General features: G+C 32.9%; 1 protein-coding gene across 1 annotated transcript; it reads right to left on the reverse strand.

Annotated features, from left to right (window-relative positions):
* Positions 1–5,132: 5,132 nt before the first annotated feature.
* LOC136224159 (large ribosomal subunit protein uL11) lies at positions 5,133–5,906 on the reverse strand. Its single transcript, XM_066012421.1, has one exon. It carries the CDS (start codon positions 5,851–5,853, stop codon positions 5,353–5,355), a length of 501 nt encoding a protein of 166 aa, XP_065868493.1. The 5' UTR covers positions 5,854–5,906; the 3' UTR covers positions 5,133–5,352.
* Between the last annotated feature and the right edge of the window lie 11,912 nt (positions 5,907–17,818).

Raw genomic sequence — 17,818 nt, forward strand, 5'->3', positions numbered from 1 at the left:
AATGGGAGAGAGAGGAGTGAGAGAGAAATGGTAGAGAGAGGAGTGAGAGAGAGAGAAATGGTATAGAGAGAGAGGGGTTGAAGGAAGAAGATGAGGGTAATTTAGTAAATTTATAAGGGATAAGGCTATTTTAGTAAATTTATAAAGAGTGGGTCCCATTTTTTTTAATGATATAATGAAAAATGATGATGTGGCAACTTTGACCAGCGTTGACCGGTCATAAAAACCGGCTGTACACTTTAGTGGGAGGTCACCTGAAGTTCGTACGGTTTAGTGTGACAAAATTTTGGTTGTACACCAAAATGTGATTTAGGGTAAAGGTTGTACACCACGTATGTAATTTACCCATCTTTTTATAAAAAAATTTTGTTGATTTGAACTTTAATATTATTGTAAGAAACTTGAGCATCCCTCTGTCCACCGTCCCTGGATACTCTTTTATAAATTTTATTAGGAAGATTAAGAGATTGTAACAGGGTTATATGGGAGGAAAAGAATAGAACTTGGCATACTGAAGAGACAAGTAAAAATACTGGCAAATTTTCTCTAAAATCGTAGTGCTTCCGTGAGGAAATGTAACTTCTCCATATTGTGTTTCAGCAAAACTCATTGTCCCATAATTGCAAAGCACCACCCTAGTTATAAAGATAAAACCACAATACTTCACATAATCGTAAAACCACAAATATGCTCCTAAATTTTAGCAAGTTTCAATCTGTAAACTGAATCCCAGCAAGAATTGCCAAATTACACAAACTCTTAAACGCTAACTTTGATAAACAGATCAACCATACAAAATTAGTCAAAGCATACAATTAAATTAGCCAAATCCAGAAAAATTAAGCAAATTTCAAACCAAAAATTGAAATAGATACGTCTTAAAATGAGAAATAATCATTTAATTGGAAGCATATCACGAATAGTGTGAGACCACAATGGCTTCCTTGTCGATCACGAACTCGAAACCTTCAGCAGTAATCAGCTTCATAGTTTATATGGAAGCAATCCAACTTTTCATCTTCTCCTTTAGTGATAATTATTAAGTAAGATTAAGAGATTGTAATTGAATAATAGGAAAAGAAGATTTAAGAGATTGTAGGGTGACTTTTGGTTTTATGCTAACAAAAGAGAGATAAAAGTAAAATAAAAAAAAATAGATTAATGTGATTGGGAAAATGAAAAAATAAAAGTGAAAAAATCACCATTTGGAAATGATATTAGCAAAAATAGGTTTTAAATATTATATATAAAATGGATAGATAGATATAAAATTTCAGGATTTTTAAATTAACAAATAAAGTCTAAAAAACATAAAGTGGTTTTCAATTTTTAATTTAGTTATTTAGATTTATTAGAATTATAGATAGAGTTATAGAGTGGAAATTAAAATTATTCTAAAGCTAAAATCTAATAAAATTACATACGTGACTTGCCAAATTTATTTTGTCAATCATTATTCATTAGCCTAAATTAATCTTTGGATATTAGTTGAATCGAAAAATTTGGTTATTTTTAAAAATTAGCTCAAGTTGAAATCAATCATGTAAGTACAATTTATTTTGGTAACTTTCTCATATTTAAATTTCGTGAATCATTTTTATCACTCATCAAAAACAAATCATAAACTTATAATTAGACGTGAAAAAAATTTAAAAAGTAAAATAAAAAATATAATATCTCATACATACAAAAAAAAATTCACTAAATTTATAAATATTAATCTCTAATTCTATTATTAAATCACAGAAAAATATAATTTTTTTAAAAAAAAATACAATTAATACAAAATAAAAATAAAAATAAATGTATTTATAATAATGTCTAAAATTGACATAGTTTACCAATCTTAAAAATAAGATTGCTATTGTCCACCATCGTTAGAAGTAAAATTACATCATTTTAAACATTAGGGGGTAAAATTACTTCTGACTGTAAATGTTAAAAGTACTTTAACATATTATCCCTTTATATTGCCATTGTTACAAGTAAAATGCAAATAAAATGCTTTTATATTACCATTGGTACAAGTAAAATGCAAATTTAACGCTTTTTTCACATAATTTTTGGAACATCGGTTGAACCTCTAACTCTTAACGATCCGGTTTTAATAACCATGTTAAGAATAAAATAAAATAAAAAATAAAAAAATATGTATTTAATATTTAAAGTAATAGTTTTTGGATGTTTCAGATATCAAAATGTAACATAATAAAATCCAAATACAGAAAATAAATTGCACTATCAGGGGTCAATATTTGATTTTGGACTAATGTGTCAAAAATGACCAAATTTTGTACTAAGTTAATACCTAAAGATTAATTTAGATTAAATTAACTACTAATGCTAACTTAAGTGACCAATTTAACCCTTTTGTTAATTAATTGTAATTTGCATTTTCACGTGGCAGTTGCAAAATCAATATGCTATATGCTGGTTTTAGATTTTCACTAGATTTTCAGTTGTGAAGACTGCCGTTTTTGTAATAAATTAATACAATGGATTGGGTTTATTATAACCTATCCAATATAAGCCCAATTTCCTATTTTATAAGCCATGAAACCGTTTATAAAGGGTTGGGTTGTGTGGGTTAACCCGATGGGTTATTATAACCCATTCATTCAATACAGGTCCAATTTTTAAATAGATTGTAATACATCTTTCAAACTAAACAATATACTATTTCTACAACAAAACAAAAGGAGATTTAACCACACTAAATATCCTATCTCAAAACCATAACTTATTACAATGGTACCTCTAAAGTCCTAAATCAATTTATCCTATCTCAAAACCATAACTTATTATTACAATGGTACCTCTAAAGTCCTAAATCTTTTTTTTTTGTATGCATCCCCTACTTTTTTGTGATTCAATTGCAGAACTTAAATCGAAAATGGATCACCAAAAAGCAAACAAATATGGAAAAAAGAAAATCTCTAATACAGTAAAACCTCTATATAGGAATACTCTATATAGGAATAACCTCTATTTTGTTATAAAAAAACTCGGTCCCAACTTGGACCAGTTATAAATAGGAATAGCCTCCCAAACGTTATTTGTTATACACTTTTCAAGTCCCACTTTTAGAAACTATGCCTCTATATAGTAATAATTATATATATATATATATATATATATATATATATATATATATATATTAAGAATTCAAACTAAATTATAAAATATTAAAAAAACTATTGAAATTATCTATTAGTTGGAAACACAAACTACAACTTGAAATTATAAGTATTCTTATTGATGTTTACATTTTTCCCATAAAACTCTTCCAATTATCTATATATTGAAAACCCTAAACTCTAAATTGAAATTCTAAATATTTAATTTGTTCCAATAATGTCTATTGTTATACATTATATATAAACCATGCATGCCTATGATAAAATCTTAAAGTTTTTATGTGTTTGAGAAATTTTATTATACCAACTCTATTTAGTAATAACCTCCCAATTGTTATACAAATAGCCCGGTCCCAAGTGTATTCCTATATAGAGGTTTTACTGTAGTAGCAATATAAACAAAATAGGATTACACCAGGACACAATTATGAAGCATATAAGCATCACTATGTACCTCAAACATCGGATGCATAAAAAAAAGAAGACTAATTTAAAAAATAATGACAGAAATTTCACAAAAATGAAAATTGACCGGAAGTGTTCTTGGACCCAAATCATTGCAGACTCAGAAAAATGCCTCACCTTTATTTGGAAGGAGGAAACTTGGAAGATGGATTTGTAAGGGTTAATAAGGTTTTATAAAAGGCAAATTTTGGGGGAAATTGCATAGGCACTTTGGTGTACAATTTTCAATTTTGCACACAAAAGTGCACAACCTTTTGGTGACGACTTCCCACTAAAGTGTACAGCTAGTAATTGTGACCGCTCATACCGCCACGTCAGCAATTCCACATCCATAAAAGTCAAAAGTTGACTGGCCAACACGCCACATCAGCAATTTTGACTTTTTATGGAGATATTGTTGACGTGGAGCGTTGATCGGTTACAATTTCCAGGTGTACACTTTAGTGGAAGGTTACACTTTTATGTGCAAAATTGAAGGTTGTACACAAAATGTGAAATCAGGAAAAATGTTATACAACATGTATGTAATTTACCCGCCCATTTTGTTCTATATCGTAACACTCCAAAATGGTTGTCAAGTAGGGTTGAACACTTCCCCTCCCATTAACACCCCATCAAAACGGTGTGTTGCTCAGTTACACCCACCAGCATTGAACAGAAAAACAAATACAGCCAAGAAGTAAGAAGGGCGATAAGCTGTAATTTGTTAAAGAATCCCAGACTCTAAAGAAGGAATAACAGGTTCACAAAAACTTACAAATCACTATACATTCTAAGAAACACAAACAATAACCTCAAAATGCCATCAAATGAATACATCTTGGAGGCGACAAGATACTCAATGATATCAGATTCCTGCAACAAATACAGAAACCAGTTTTGTTGCTGCATTCATCAGTAGTAGACTTTTCTTCACTCAAATTTGAAGATTACAAAAGAACAATTGACAAAGATACACTAACATGATGCTAGTCCATAAACAAATTAAAGGCCAGTGGGGTTAATGTGTTTAACATTAACCAAGAGCATGTTGGGCAAGTGTCGTTCGAATTGGGAATTAGCAAACTCTAAATATGAATTAAACATAAGAATACACATAAATCTGACGAAATGAGAATCAACATCAAGTATTTAGACCTAAAACGTGGTTCCCATACAGCAAATGAAAAAACAACTGCAAATCTTTCAAGAACAAATGCAGTGAGAATAAAACATAAAGCATTTAGACATAAAACTTTGTCCCCATACAGCACATGAATAAAAGAACTGCATACCTTTCAAGAGAACAAAGTAAATACAGTATGTGTGCAGAGTAAAGTGAGGAGCATAGAATTATTTCAACATCAAAATTTATGACTACCCAAATAAAACTATAAATCCAAGGTGCACATATGAAACAGAAGAAATCAATTATACAAATGCAAATACCCTTTCACTGCTAGAGAACAATATAAATTTCTCATATTCATTCTCAATGCGCATTATTCATATGATATCTATCAATCTACGAGTGTAAATATATACTACCACTAATTGAATACTTCCCAAATATATTGAAGACGCATAACTTTCAAGCATAAATAACACCGTAAATCCAACAGGAAACAAAACCCAAAAAACTATAGTTGCCAAAAAAATCTTGCTGATCATCTAATTCTCAAAGTAAATATAAACTAAATCTTTAAAATCCCAAAAACGAATAAGATAAAACAACAGATTTCCCTTCAAAAGAAATAGCTCAGAAAAAAGCTTAATCGAGAGGAACCTCAACGTCGCCGTCAGAAATCTCTTGCTGCAGATCCTTGGGGTTCTTCCCATCGACAGTGCATCCAACAGAGACACAAGTACCCAAAATCTCCTTCACAGTTCCACTGAGATCCTTAGCCATCGATCGCGGCTTCATCACCTTCGCGATCTCAATAACGTCATCAAGTGAAATGTTACCGCTGTGCTTAATATTCTTAGTCTTCTTCCTGTCCCTCTCTGGCTCCTTGAGTGCTTTGATGACCAAAGCGGCTGCGGACGGAACCACAGCCACCTTAGCCTGACGGTTCTGAACCGTGAGCTTAACAGTTACACGGAGACCCTTCCAGTCCTTGGCGGTTTCTTTGGCGATGTCTTCACCGATCTTTTTAGGAGAAAGACCGAGCGGACCAATTTTAGGGGCGAGAGAACTGGCAGCACCTACTTCGCCACCGGTGACCCTTACGTACACATCGACGACTTGAGAAGGGTCAAATTTTGGCGGCATTTTGCTGTTCGGAGAGTGAGAGGGCACTAGGGTTTCAAAGGAAAATCACAACTGCGGAAGTAATATATATATATATATTTCATTTTACACAATTTAGGGTTTTTCAGGATGGAACTTGTAATGACTTTTGTATCCCTATCTAGACTGCAGAAGTACAAAACTGGGCTTTGCAGTATCATTGAGGCTAAATCCGTCTAATGTGAAGTAATATTCGGCCTGATGTAAACAAACCACTATCCGAGATTGAATTTGTAATGTTGGGCCGCTAAGGCGATGTTTTGAGAGCATCCCTAGTGGTTGGGTACTCATACACCCTCCACATCATCAAATAATACTATTATAAAACACCCTCCATATTAAAACACTCTTTTTATAAAACCTCTTCTAATGGTTAGACACTTTCTCTTATTTCAATGGGTCCCACATATCATAACATATTATTTTTTACTTTAATCCAATTTTTTTATATTATTAGTGTTTATTAATATTAGTTTATTAGTTTATTTAATAATATTGAATGTTAATTTAAGTAAAATATTAATAATTCAATTAATCTTTTTAATTGATTTAAAATAATTAAATTCGGCAGTTGAATAAAAATCTATATATAATATAAAACAGTAACAATGGAACTGAGGTGTCACTTCCTCCTTTTTTAGTGATAAAAAATTTAATATATTAATTTTAATTTTATTATATATATTTATCTATAAAAAGATTATTTTATCCGTACTATATCTAAGAGTTCTAGAGAATTTAAATTAATCCCTAAAATCTCTCTAATTCTCTACACATCTATATATAATATAAAACAGTAACGATGGAACTGAGGTGTCACTTCCTCCTTTTTTAGTGATAAAAAATTTAATATATTAAGTAACGATGGAACTGAGTTGTCACTTCCTCCTTTTTTAGTAATAAAAAATTTAATATATTAATTTTAATTTTATTATATATATTTATCTATAAAAAGATTATTTTATCCTATATATCTAAGAGTACTACAGAATTTAAATTAATCCCTAAAATCTCTGTAATTCTCTACATATCTATATATAATATAAAACATTAACGATGGAACTGAGGTGTCACTTCCTCTTTTTTTACTGATAAAAAAATATAATATAATATATAATATATTAGTTTTTATTTTATTATTATATTTATCTATAAAAATATTATTTAAAGTAAATGTGAAAATCAAATAATAATATTTAATTTATATAACACATTTATGTCATTAATTGTAATTATTAGATTGTATTTTTATTAATATTTATATATTAAGATGAATCTGTGCATCGCACGGGCCAAAAACTAGTTATAAATATAAAAAAGTACATTTGGAAAAAAAATAAACATAATTCGTTAAATTAAAATGATAATTAAACAGTCAGGTCGGTGATTCCGAAACGTAGAAACAAATTTTTATTCATTCGAAACCTTCTGCGAAACTGGTCCTCCGAATAAACTGGATTAGGAGAAAAGTAGTCACTGAAAAGTCGTTCTGCAGCTTCTTTATGATCACGTCTCACATATTTCCTCCGTCGAGGTTCTGATTGCTGGACATGTTGTTCAATTATATTGAGATCCTCTAGATCATCTTCCTCCATCATTTCCACCATCCTTTGGGCTTGTGCCAAAAATTATTCGCTATTATCGGAAAACATTTTGATACAAAATTGTGAGAGTATTGAATATTTTTATGTAACATTTCAAACTCAAACCTTATATATAGATTTTATTTTTGATATGTTACCGTCTATTTGATATTACCGTTTATATAAAACAAAAAAAATATTTATTAAAATAAATATATTACCGTTTTTTTGAATTGATGTAAATGCAAAGCTTTTGTTGTTATTAAATATTTGAACAAAGAAAGAAAAAAAGAAGACCAAATGAAAGCTTTTGCAGTATATTATTATTATTAAATTTTTATGCTTTTGCCTCTCCATATATCTTTTATATGGACCCCACCATTTTTTGCAATTCATTTCAACTTTAGCCTTCGCAGTAGCTTCATCGATATTACCTACCAAATAAAAGGCCTGTTCAGGGAGACTATCGAATTCTCCGGAAAGGATCAATTAAACCCTCTAATTGTTTCTGCTAGACCGACATATTTCCCCGGAGAACCAGTAGAGAAGAGAGGCTTTCTAGCCTGAAGTCTGTTTACGTTCGAAGTAACGAATAAAGTCTGAGCGAGTCTGGTCAAGAGTAAGGAAGTAACGAATTAAAGTAAGTCAACCTTACCTTCTAGACAGAGGTAAGTCAACCTTCTTTACAGAGTGAGTATACTTTCTATTAGCTAACACTAGGTACTATATCTATCTTCTAGGTAGCTGCGTGGACTCTATCTTTCTTCCATCCAATCCTTAACCGCTACTGTTTTGTTAAAGCTGAGGTTGCAGAAGTGATGGAATGGCCACTTGAACGGATGGACTGAAGAATCAAAACCTTGAGTACGATAATATTAGTCATAAAAGAGTATGCTTTTGGCGAAGCTAGCCTCTAGTTAAAGTAAAGTCGTAGATTGTCGGGCTACGAACCTATAGGGAAAAGTCCTCGCCGGCAGAAAGGAAAAAGAAGGAATTCCCGATCCGAGCTACTATTGGTGAAGCATAGTTCGTCCTTGCGCAAATATAAAGAAGGAAAGAAGCGAAAATTGCAGTCTAATGGAACCTAGAATAGATTCATATAGAGATCGTGAAGATAGCACATTAGCCTAACTATTAGAAATTACGTTCAATCAATCAAAATAAAAAGAAAGAAGAATAAAGGAAGGAGCGATAGACAGAGAAGTTTAGAATGCTCTTGTTTCAGAATCCAACACTTGTAAACTCTTATCTCCTGGGGCTCCGGTACCTTAGATTAGAAGCCTCTACATAAGGACAAGGAAAGGGACTCTTCGTTCATCTCTTTCACAAAAGTTCCCGGCGAGAGGCTGTTAGCGTAGTCTTTTTTTGTTTTGGCTGCTTGTAGAGGGTAGTTCAGTTGCTTATGGGATATCTTAATCGACTTATCGGCCAAAACGGGTAATGGCGGCTACTGCCTCGTGCCAATAGGAATGTAGGGCAGCCCTTCGCACTAAACCAATAGAAGAGTGGAGCAGCCCCTCGTATCAATAGACGTACGACTAGAAAACCTTTCCATTCTTATGGATAGAGGTAGGATTCTGGGTATTTAGTAGAAGAAGATGCGAATGTCTGACCTGACTGAAAGATATTTCAAGAAAAGGAAAGAGAAGCAAGCTTTTTAAAAAGAAGCCCAAGCTTTTAGTTAGTTAAAAGAGGTGTACGGGGCGATACAACCAAGCAGCAGGGCTGGGCCGGCCGGTGTCCCCTTTATGGCATGTGTATGTACGTGGGTTGGAACCCTTACTCTATCTTAGTAGGTAGCCGCATCCTCTCTTTGATCCGATCGGGCATTCAACCACGCCATCCTTCATTGCATGACACGTAGGGCAAGTTGCTTCCCATCCATGATCAAATACCAAACTCATTTTTACTCTTTTTTCATTGTGAATTTGGATAGTCTCTAAATATGGATACTAATATTTTGGTTCTTCTAATGGTTAGACAGCCACTAACATCTTTTTAAATTTGCAGATCAGTCCTCTTTTTGAACCACTAGGGCTGCTCTGAGGTCAAATACATCAATATCATGGGAAAATTACACAGAAATTCATCTTTTAATAACTATTTACAACTATATCAAATCATAATTTTAGATTATATCAAACTAGTAAAATCAGCACTTTTAATATATTTTAAGGATTAGAATTTATAAATTAGAAGTTTAGAATATATTTTCTACGGTTTATGATTTATGAATTGGACTCTAGAATTTTTAAACTATGGTGAAAAATCATAATATATAGAGAATAATGACATATTAAGAATTAAATTTGGTGATATGACTTTATTGTAATTTTGTACTTAATTGTGATATTCATGTAATTGACCCCAATATCATAGATAACTATAAAATTACAACTAAATCATATCATCAAACTTAATTCTTAATATATTATTTTTTTCTATATATTACAAATAAAATATGATTTTACACCCTAATTAAAAATTATAAACCCAATTCATAAATTTTAAATCCTAGAAAATATATCCTAGACACCTAATTTATAAATTTCAATCCTTAAAATATATTAAAAATACTGATTTTACTACTTTGACATAATTCAAAATCACTACTTGACATAGTTGTAAATAATTTTTCAAATCTAAAAAGATCATCAATTTTGGGCCACTTTACACTTTTTTTTTAGGAAGAAAAACATATTCCATGTAAAATTTACGGTTATAATAAATCTTGTTTTGAATAACTAAATATTTTTAAGAAGATGGTGATATCTTTTGCTTTATGATATTTCTAAAATAAAAATGAGTTTATCTGATATAATATAAATAAAAATTATCAATTTGATTAAAGCCAAAATATTATTATCATTTATGATGTTTATGTAAAAAAATCTATTTTTTTTATTGGTTTGTAGTTAACTATGATATTCATGTAAAAAGCCCGTAATATTTTGTCCTTAATTAAATTGATAATTTTTATTTGTATTATATCATATAGGTTCATTTTTATTTTAGAAATATCATAAAGTAAAAGGTAACAACTATCTTTTAACATTCTTCAAAATAATTAGTTATTGATAATTTCCCTAATAACAAAATTCAAAATAAGATTTGATATAGCCATAAATTTTTCATAGCACGTGCTTTTTCTTGTAATTTTCTCTTTTTTATTTTCCTAAACATCTAATATTTTTATTTTAAAAATGCTAAACAAACCCATACAATTTTTCAAGGGTCAAATACATGGATATCATGATTAAATATAAAATTACAACTAAGTCATATCACTAAATTTAATTCTTAATATGTCATTATTCTCTATATATGATGATTTTATACCATGATTAAAAAAATTTAGACTCAAATTCATAAATCATAAACCCTAAAAAATATATTCTAGACTTCTAATTTGTAAACTCCAATCCTTTAAATATATTAAAAGTACTGATTTTATTAGTTTGATATAATCCAAAATTATGACTCGATATAGTTGTAAACAGTTTTTAAAATATGAATTTCTGTATAATTTTCCCATTTTTTAAATGCCAGAAACTGAAATTAATATTTCTAAAATGTTGCACATTCTGAAATATCAAGCAATATATAAATTCTATATTTTTTTATTAAAAGCTCAGGGGAAGAGAAGGGCGATAGGAAGGAGAACCCGGTTAGAAACCCGAACCTAGGCCAAGCCAAACCACCTGTAGACACTGGAGTCGTAGCCCTGTGATGAAAACATTTAAAGATGATTGGAAAAATATGATGGAAAATGGATCACGGAAAAATCCCCGTTAGGAAGTCCAGATCAACCCTTTCCCATCCAAAACTAAAAATTTCAAGAGAGCTAACGAATAAGTTATGACCAGATGAAGTTTCGGGTGAAATCCGGAATGAAGATTGGCAATAACCTTAGTTCGGGTGATTTTTATCCTTAGGTTGTTGGATATAAAAATATCTGTCTCGTTGAAACGAGTCCAACGGTACAAAAATCGTTAAAATTGAAGATCGGGACAGACGTTTTTAGGTACGAAAACGAGCTTTGGAGGCGAGACGTGCCAGGCACGCGCCTGACGCGTGTCAGCACGCGCCAGCACGTCAGGAATTTCCTAGCGTGCGTTAGCCTGCTGTACCCCTCTAATTAGTTGGGCGGGACCCATTCTTTTGGGATTAGGTTTTCCGCAAAACCTATTGAGAAAAAAGTGCAAAAAATTCCCTTTAACCCCTCCTCATTTCATTAATTCCAAAATTAACCCTAAATCCTAATATTCATCTATAAATAGCAGCTCCTAGACACAGTTTAGAGGACGAAAATTACACCGAAAATTAGCGAAGCTATGCCAAAACACTCTGAATAAAATACTGTTTCAGAAACTCAAAACCCGTGTTCCATTATTCTTGATTTTCCAATCATCCCACAACCTAGGTAAAGGTTTCTTAGGAACAAATCTTGTCTATTGGCTTTATTTTTACAATGTAAAATCTTGTTTGTTCATCCCTTTTTTCTCTTTTATTTTTCAATACTGATTTTTATTATCTATAGGGTGTCAAATATATTTTCCATATATATTTGATGCCTAAATAGGTTTAAATCAACCCTAAAACAATGATTTACGAGTTAAATCACTTGTTTTGACCATTTTTAATTGTTCTAATTAACTTGTTCCATTTTCTTGTATAAATCTGATATTAATAATATTATCCGTTAATATTATTGATTCAATTGTTTTATCTTTTTTTTGCTCATAACTATGATTTGGGGTAAACGAACCAATCCGAGATAAATCTTATCTCATGGTCATTTTTACTACCAATAGTTATAAAACAATTCTTTTTTCATCCCTTTCAATCCCTAATGTAAATAACTTTCTGATTTATTCACTTTAGTCCCTGATTAGGATATTTCTGATTTATTCACTTTAGTCCCTGATTAGAATTTTTCTGTTTTATTCACTTTAGTCCCTGGTTAGGATCTTTCTGTTTTATTCACTTTAGTCCCTGCTTTAGGAACTTTCATTCTATTCATTTTGGTCCCTGATTTAATACTTTTTGATATTCACTTTGATCCATGTAAGTATATTTTCTATTATTAACATGTTTAAATCAATTAATCTTAGGTTATTTATTTTTTAGCATTATTTCCACAAGTTAGTATTTTATTTATCTATTAGAAGTTACTAATGTGTGTTTTGTGGTGTTTCGAGACAAACAGAGTTGAAAAAGAATGAGAAATAAATCGAGTGAAGTAGCAGGTCCTTTTGACAGACATTCTGTCTGTGAATTCCGTCAGAAAACGGAAATAGGCCATTCAAAACCTTCTGATACGAATCTGTGACAAAACCCTTCTGTCAGAAATGCTGAAACTCTCTTTTTCTCACTATTCTCTTAATTATTTGCTTCTGACCCGGATTTTGCAGGTTTTATTATATAATTAAATATGGTTGAAGACCCGGGGATGCCCGGATGTATTTGTAATTTAATTAATTAATTTGTACCCATTTTGTATAATTGTTTGACTTGATTTGAGAATTTTCATTTATTCGTGCTATTTTTTCATACAAAACAAAACAAGTTTTTTTTTAAAGAATTTTAAACCTAAAGGAATAATGTGATTAGCCTGGTAAGACTCAGAATGTTAAGCAGGAGGCCGGTGGGTTCACCGGGCGTTTTGGGGGTACCTAATATCTTCTTCCGAGAGGATATTAGCGTTCCCCAAAGTGTACCAAATTTTTCGAACCCGCTTGCTTCCCGCAAGGAATCTCGATAACATTTCCCAAACCTTGTTTGGGTGGCGACTCTTATTCTCCGGTGCCGACCCTGTCGAAAATGCATCGTGATCTCAATTGGACCCCGAGCCCAAAACAGTCGTGTCGTCAACGGTTCTCCCCATCGCTTGTGATGAGGCGCTGAACCTACAGTGGTGACTCTGCTGGGGACAGAGAAATTGATTCTGATTACATTCTGGGCGTGTTACTTGAACTAATTATATTTATTCCTTTTTGTATGCATAGCTTGAGCATTAGATATAACCCGGTGGGAATTGGCATTAAGCACTTTGACAATCCAATCGATAGTTAAAGGCTAGCTTAGTGTGAATTCCCCCTTGTAAGAAATTTCAAACTATCTCACTCCATTCGATAGGGGTAGTTTGGGTTTGTTGCAAGGTCCCCATGTTCCGAACATAGCCCACATATAGCAACTTAGTAATTATCCTTAGGAAGTATGACCCGTTAAGAGTTTTTGGTGTGAAGTATGTTTGGCTTTTTTAACTTCCTTGTTGTGGTTTGTGTCATTACCCAAAAAATTATTTAACCTTTTTCAATAGGAAAAAGGAAGGATGTTCTAGTTTGGTACAACCCATCTAAGTAAGGCCAAAGTTATGTTTTTAGGTATAGTACATGTTTTACCCAAAAACCTTAAACCAATGTGACTAAAATAGTTTGAATTACATTGTAAGAACGATGTACTGTAAGTGTCAATAGTTTGGTAGCATAAACCTGAAGTTTCACGTGTTAGTCTCTAAGATAGTGGACTTTGAATTTGTAGAAAGCCGAATAGACAAATTTTAACATATTTCACATTCAGCCCTAAAATCTTAGAGACCCCAAAAGAGATTTAACATCTTTTGTAATCAGGGGAATCAACGGTTCAATGGGATAAATTTGAATCATGTCAAAACAATGTAGATTCAACTTTCTCATATTTAAAGTAAACGATTTTAAAGATACTACACGTGAAATCAAGGTCAACACAAACTGTTTTCAAATACACTATCTCGAGGCTTATGATGTAATTTATGCCATTTTAATCAGTTTGTGTTTAGAAATGAGGGAAGATATAGCCTATTCTTATTGAACATATTTTTTGTTCTTCCTTAGATATGTGTTGTGCTACGCCCTAATTTCCCTATCTGATAATTTTTAGGATGACATAGTCCATACCGAGGAAGAAAGGGTTTCATTTTTGTTTATGATGGTGTTTGTTATGCCCGAAAATTTTGCCTACTAAAAAGAGGCTTCTCGTCCCCTAAGTTGGAACAAAAGGCAAAGTCTAAGGTTGACATAGACTATCTTAAGAGAAACAGACGTATTCTTTGTGGTAGCTTTATCTCATGTCAAGAAAATTAAAAAAAGTTAGAGATATCAGCTATTTCCAAATATCCTCCTCGGATGTTGATTGGGATAACCTATTGCGAAGAACACGACTTGCTTAAAATGACTCATCCTATGCTTCAATCCCCGAGATCTATTTGAAGGAAGCTTAAAATTCCTAAAGTGGATGTGAATGTGTCTCGTGGGTTAGGCCTAGAATGGTGCCTTTTAAGCAACGACCTTATCCTTTAGCATAACCCATACAAGGGATATCCTAATGGTTTGAACAAAGTCATAAATGAGTGATGAATGTTTACATCAACTTTTCAAGAGTCAGGCATAACGACGGTTTCGTGCATTCCATGTTGATGCAACACGAACCAAAACCAAAAATCCTAGGGAAGAGACTTAAGCCAAACGTGTGTGGGAGGAATAAGGTTGGAAGAGGATCTTTTGTGCTATGTGCTACATGTGTTTGAACTAACAGTTTGCTTGTTTTGTTTTTCTTTTTTTGTTCTTACTATCCTTTTGTGTTTTACATCTTACCTTTTTTGTGAATATTGAAAAAGAAATAAAGCACACGCCACGAATCATGCATAAATCATACATCCATATGTAGAACGCACAAATAGGTAGCTCATGTGTTTAGCTTGTATATGCATTGAATCATCAAAATTCAAAACGTTTAGATTGTCTCACTCATACATCTTTCCTTTTCCTTGTCTAGATCACAGTCATGTCCCAATCTAGTGCTTTAGACCATAATCTTGAGATTGAAGTGCAAAGGGCCTTAGTGAAATGTCTCTTTTCTGATGAGTTCAAGCATGCTCTTAACATCCAAAAGGCTTCTGAGAATGATATGACTGGTGAAGTAGCTAGTCGATTTGGGGAATTAAGGGAAGAAGTTCAGAGTTCCAAGGGGGAAACTGGAGATCATAACCTCTGAGAAGCAATTAAACAAGTCCTCCCTGATATTCTTGCTTCCAGCGAATTCAAGATTGAGCTGAAGAAGTTGATACGAGTGATCTTGAATGAGTCATTGATCATTGAGACTCCCAGATCTGAGATTACGGAGCCTGTTTTCCACCCCCATACCACAGTCTGCACCACCAACACTCGTTCAACGAGGATCTGCCTTGCATTTACCTCCTCCTTGACAACAACAAGTTCCACCTAGTCTGAGTAGTGAGTTCAACAGAGTTGTTCGACCTTTATCACACCCTCAGCCCGTTGAAGTGAAAAGGAAATTCTCCAGTTTTACTCAAACTTTGTCTGAAGTGTTTAGGAGCCTACAAATGCACGATTTGCTCTATCCTTTACCAGCTTCTGATGAATTGTCCCCTGCCTAAAATAAATGCAGTGAATACTGTAGTTTCCACCAAAAGTATGGTCACAGTACAAATAACTGTTTGAGGTTGAAGCATGAGATTCAAGATCTTATTGATGGAGGAAGGATAAGTGATCCAAATTCTCCCTACAAGTGAATCCTTCAACGACACACCTAGAACAGTGGAAATTGAGAATGAATCAGACTGAGCCGAGGAAGAAGTTCTCGAGATCGAGAACACTAATAAAGTAGAGGCACCTAAAGCTCCTTGAAGCAACATGGGAATGTAGGCTTACAATTTTGAGTCTTTTGTCTTTCATGTTTTTAAACAAGACATTATGAACATGTTCTTTTAATTCCAATAAAATTTTGTTTTTGCTTACTTATACAGTATTGATAAGTTTGTGCATTCTCATCCACACCACATATCATCATTTAGCATTCACTCAATTGAAACACTTCCCTCTTTTTCATGGCATGGATGAAAGTCCCAAAAAATATACTTATTGCTCAGAACCTAATTGCTGAAGAGAGAAAATTAATGGTGAAAAAAAATGAAAAAAAATCATGAGAAATTATTTGCTTGGTGTTATGATGACATGTCAGTGGTAGATTTCAGAGCACGGGTTCCGACATTATGTCAAAACACAGAAATGGCTGAGACCGGAGGGGAAAGAAAAGATCAAAAGGTAGTCCTAAACCAGATAGTATCCAAATGGCGACCGACCAACATTGCCCCAATATCGAAGAAGGAAGGAAAGTTCAGAAGGTGTGAAAACTATAGAGACTTGGACAAAGCTTTCATGAGAGGAAATTTCTCTATGCTCAATACAGGGGTGGTGATACACAATGCTTCCCTCAATATGATGCAACTCTAGCAGCAAAAAATTTGAGACTAAGATGGTTAAAGCAGACGAGCATAGAATGGCTTTCATGACAGAATGGAGTACATACTACTATGAAGTCATGATGAAGCCGCCTACCGGTAGATAGTAATGACATTACCTATGACTTGTTTCACAAACAAGTGAAAGCGTATGTGGCTTGTATGATAGATTGTTGACCAAAGTGTAGCACCTCATTGAACTAGATGAGTCCTTGCTAAAAGAGGGAGGTGTGATATATGCTTGTGTGTCTTGAGTCTAACGATTGAGGAGATTTTAAGTCCTGTAATCAGTTTGAAAGGGGTATAGCTCGAACCTAAAAGAAATCGAAATGAATCAACGATACCATCTCCCAAGGCAGAAAACGAGGCCAGAGATTTCCTATACATAACACTATATATCCAACTCACGATGATATGTGCACCTTTCTTCAAACTATTCAGAAGGAATCAACTAGTGGAAGGGGAAGAACAATGTCAAAATTGGTAGGGAGTCCTTGATCCATTCTCTAGTATTGCAGCCTCCGAGGTCAAGGAATCCCTTATTACTATCCAGTCATTAAGAAAGAGTTTGTGGGGGCAACATTGCCCTAAGAAAGAGAAGGGGCATGAAATGTGCAAAGTACTACCTTGATGGTGCAGTAGAAGCAACAAAGAAGAACATCAAGAGCATCCTCAAAAGGACAGATAAGTCTTACTAGATTGGCGAGAGCAACTGCCACTTTATGGAGGTACATAACAACAACAAGAACTCTTTTTTAGGGGCAATTCTATTTCCCTAGTCTATTAAGCAAAATGATGGTTTCCTATCAAAATGAAGAAGAGATCTCTTGAAAGTAGAATCACCAGAAAAGCAGTGGCTTCTAAACCAGCATGATCAGTTAGTCTGGATTGATGAAATGCAAGTGATGATGCTTTACTGCACCGAAATTGTACCAAAAGAGGGTGACAAAAGTTTCTTAGAATGAACTGGAAAAGCCTTATGGAAGTTAGAGACTTTGTGATGAAACTGGGCGGACAAACACGTATAGACCAAAGTTAGCAAGTTCAAACCAAAATGGGAAAG

This window comes from Euphorbia lathyris, chromosome 3, assembly GCF_963576675.1.
Source record: "Euphorbia lathyris chromosome 3, ddEupLath1.1, whole genome shotgun sequence".
Classification (NCBI taxonomy): Eukaryota; Viridiplantae; Streptophyta; class Magnoliopsida; order Malpighiales; family Euphorbiaceae; genus Euphorbia; species Euphorbia lathyris.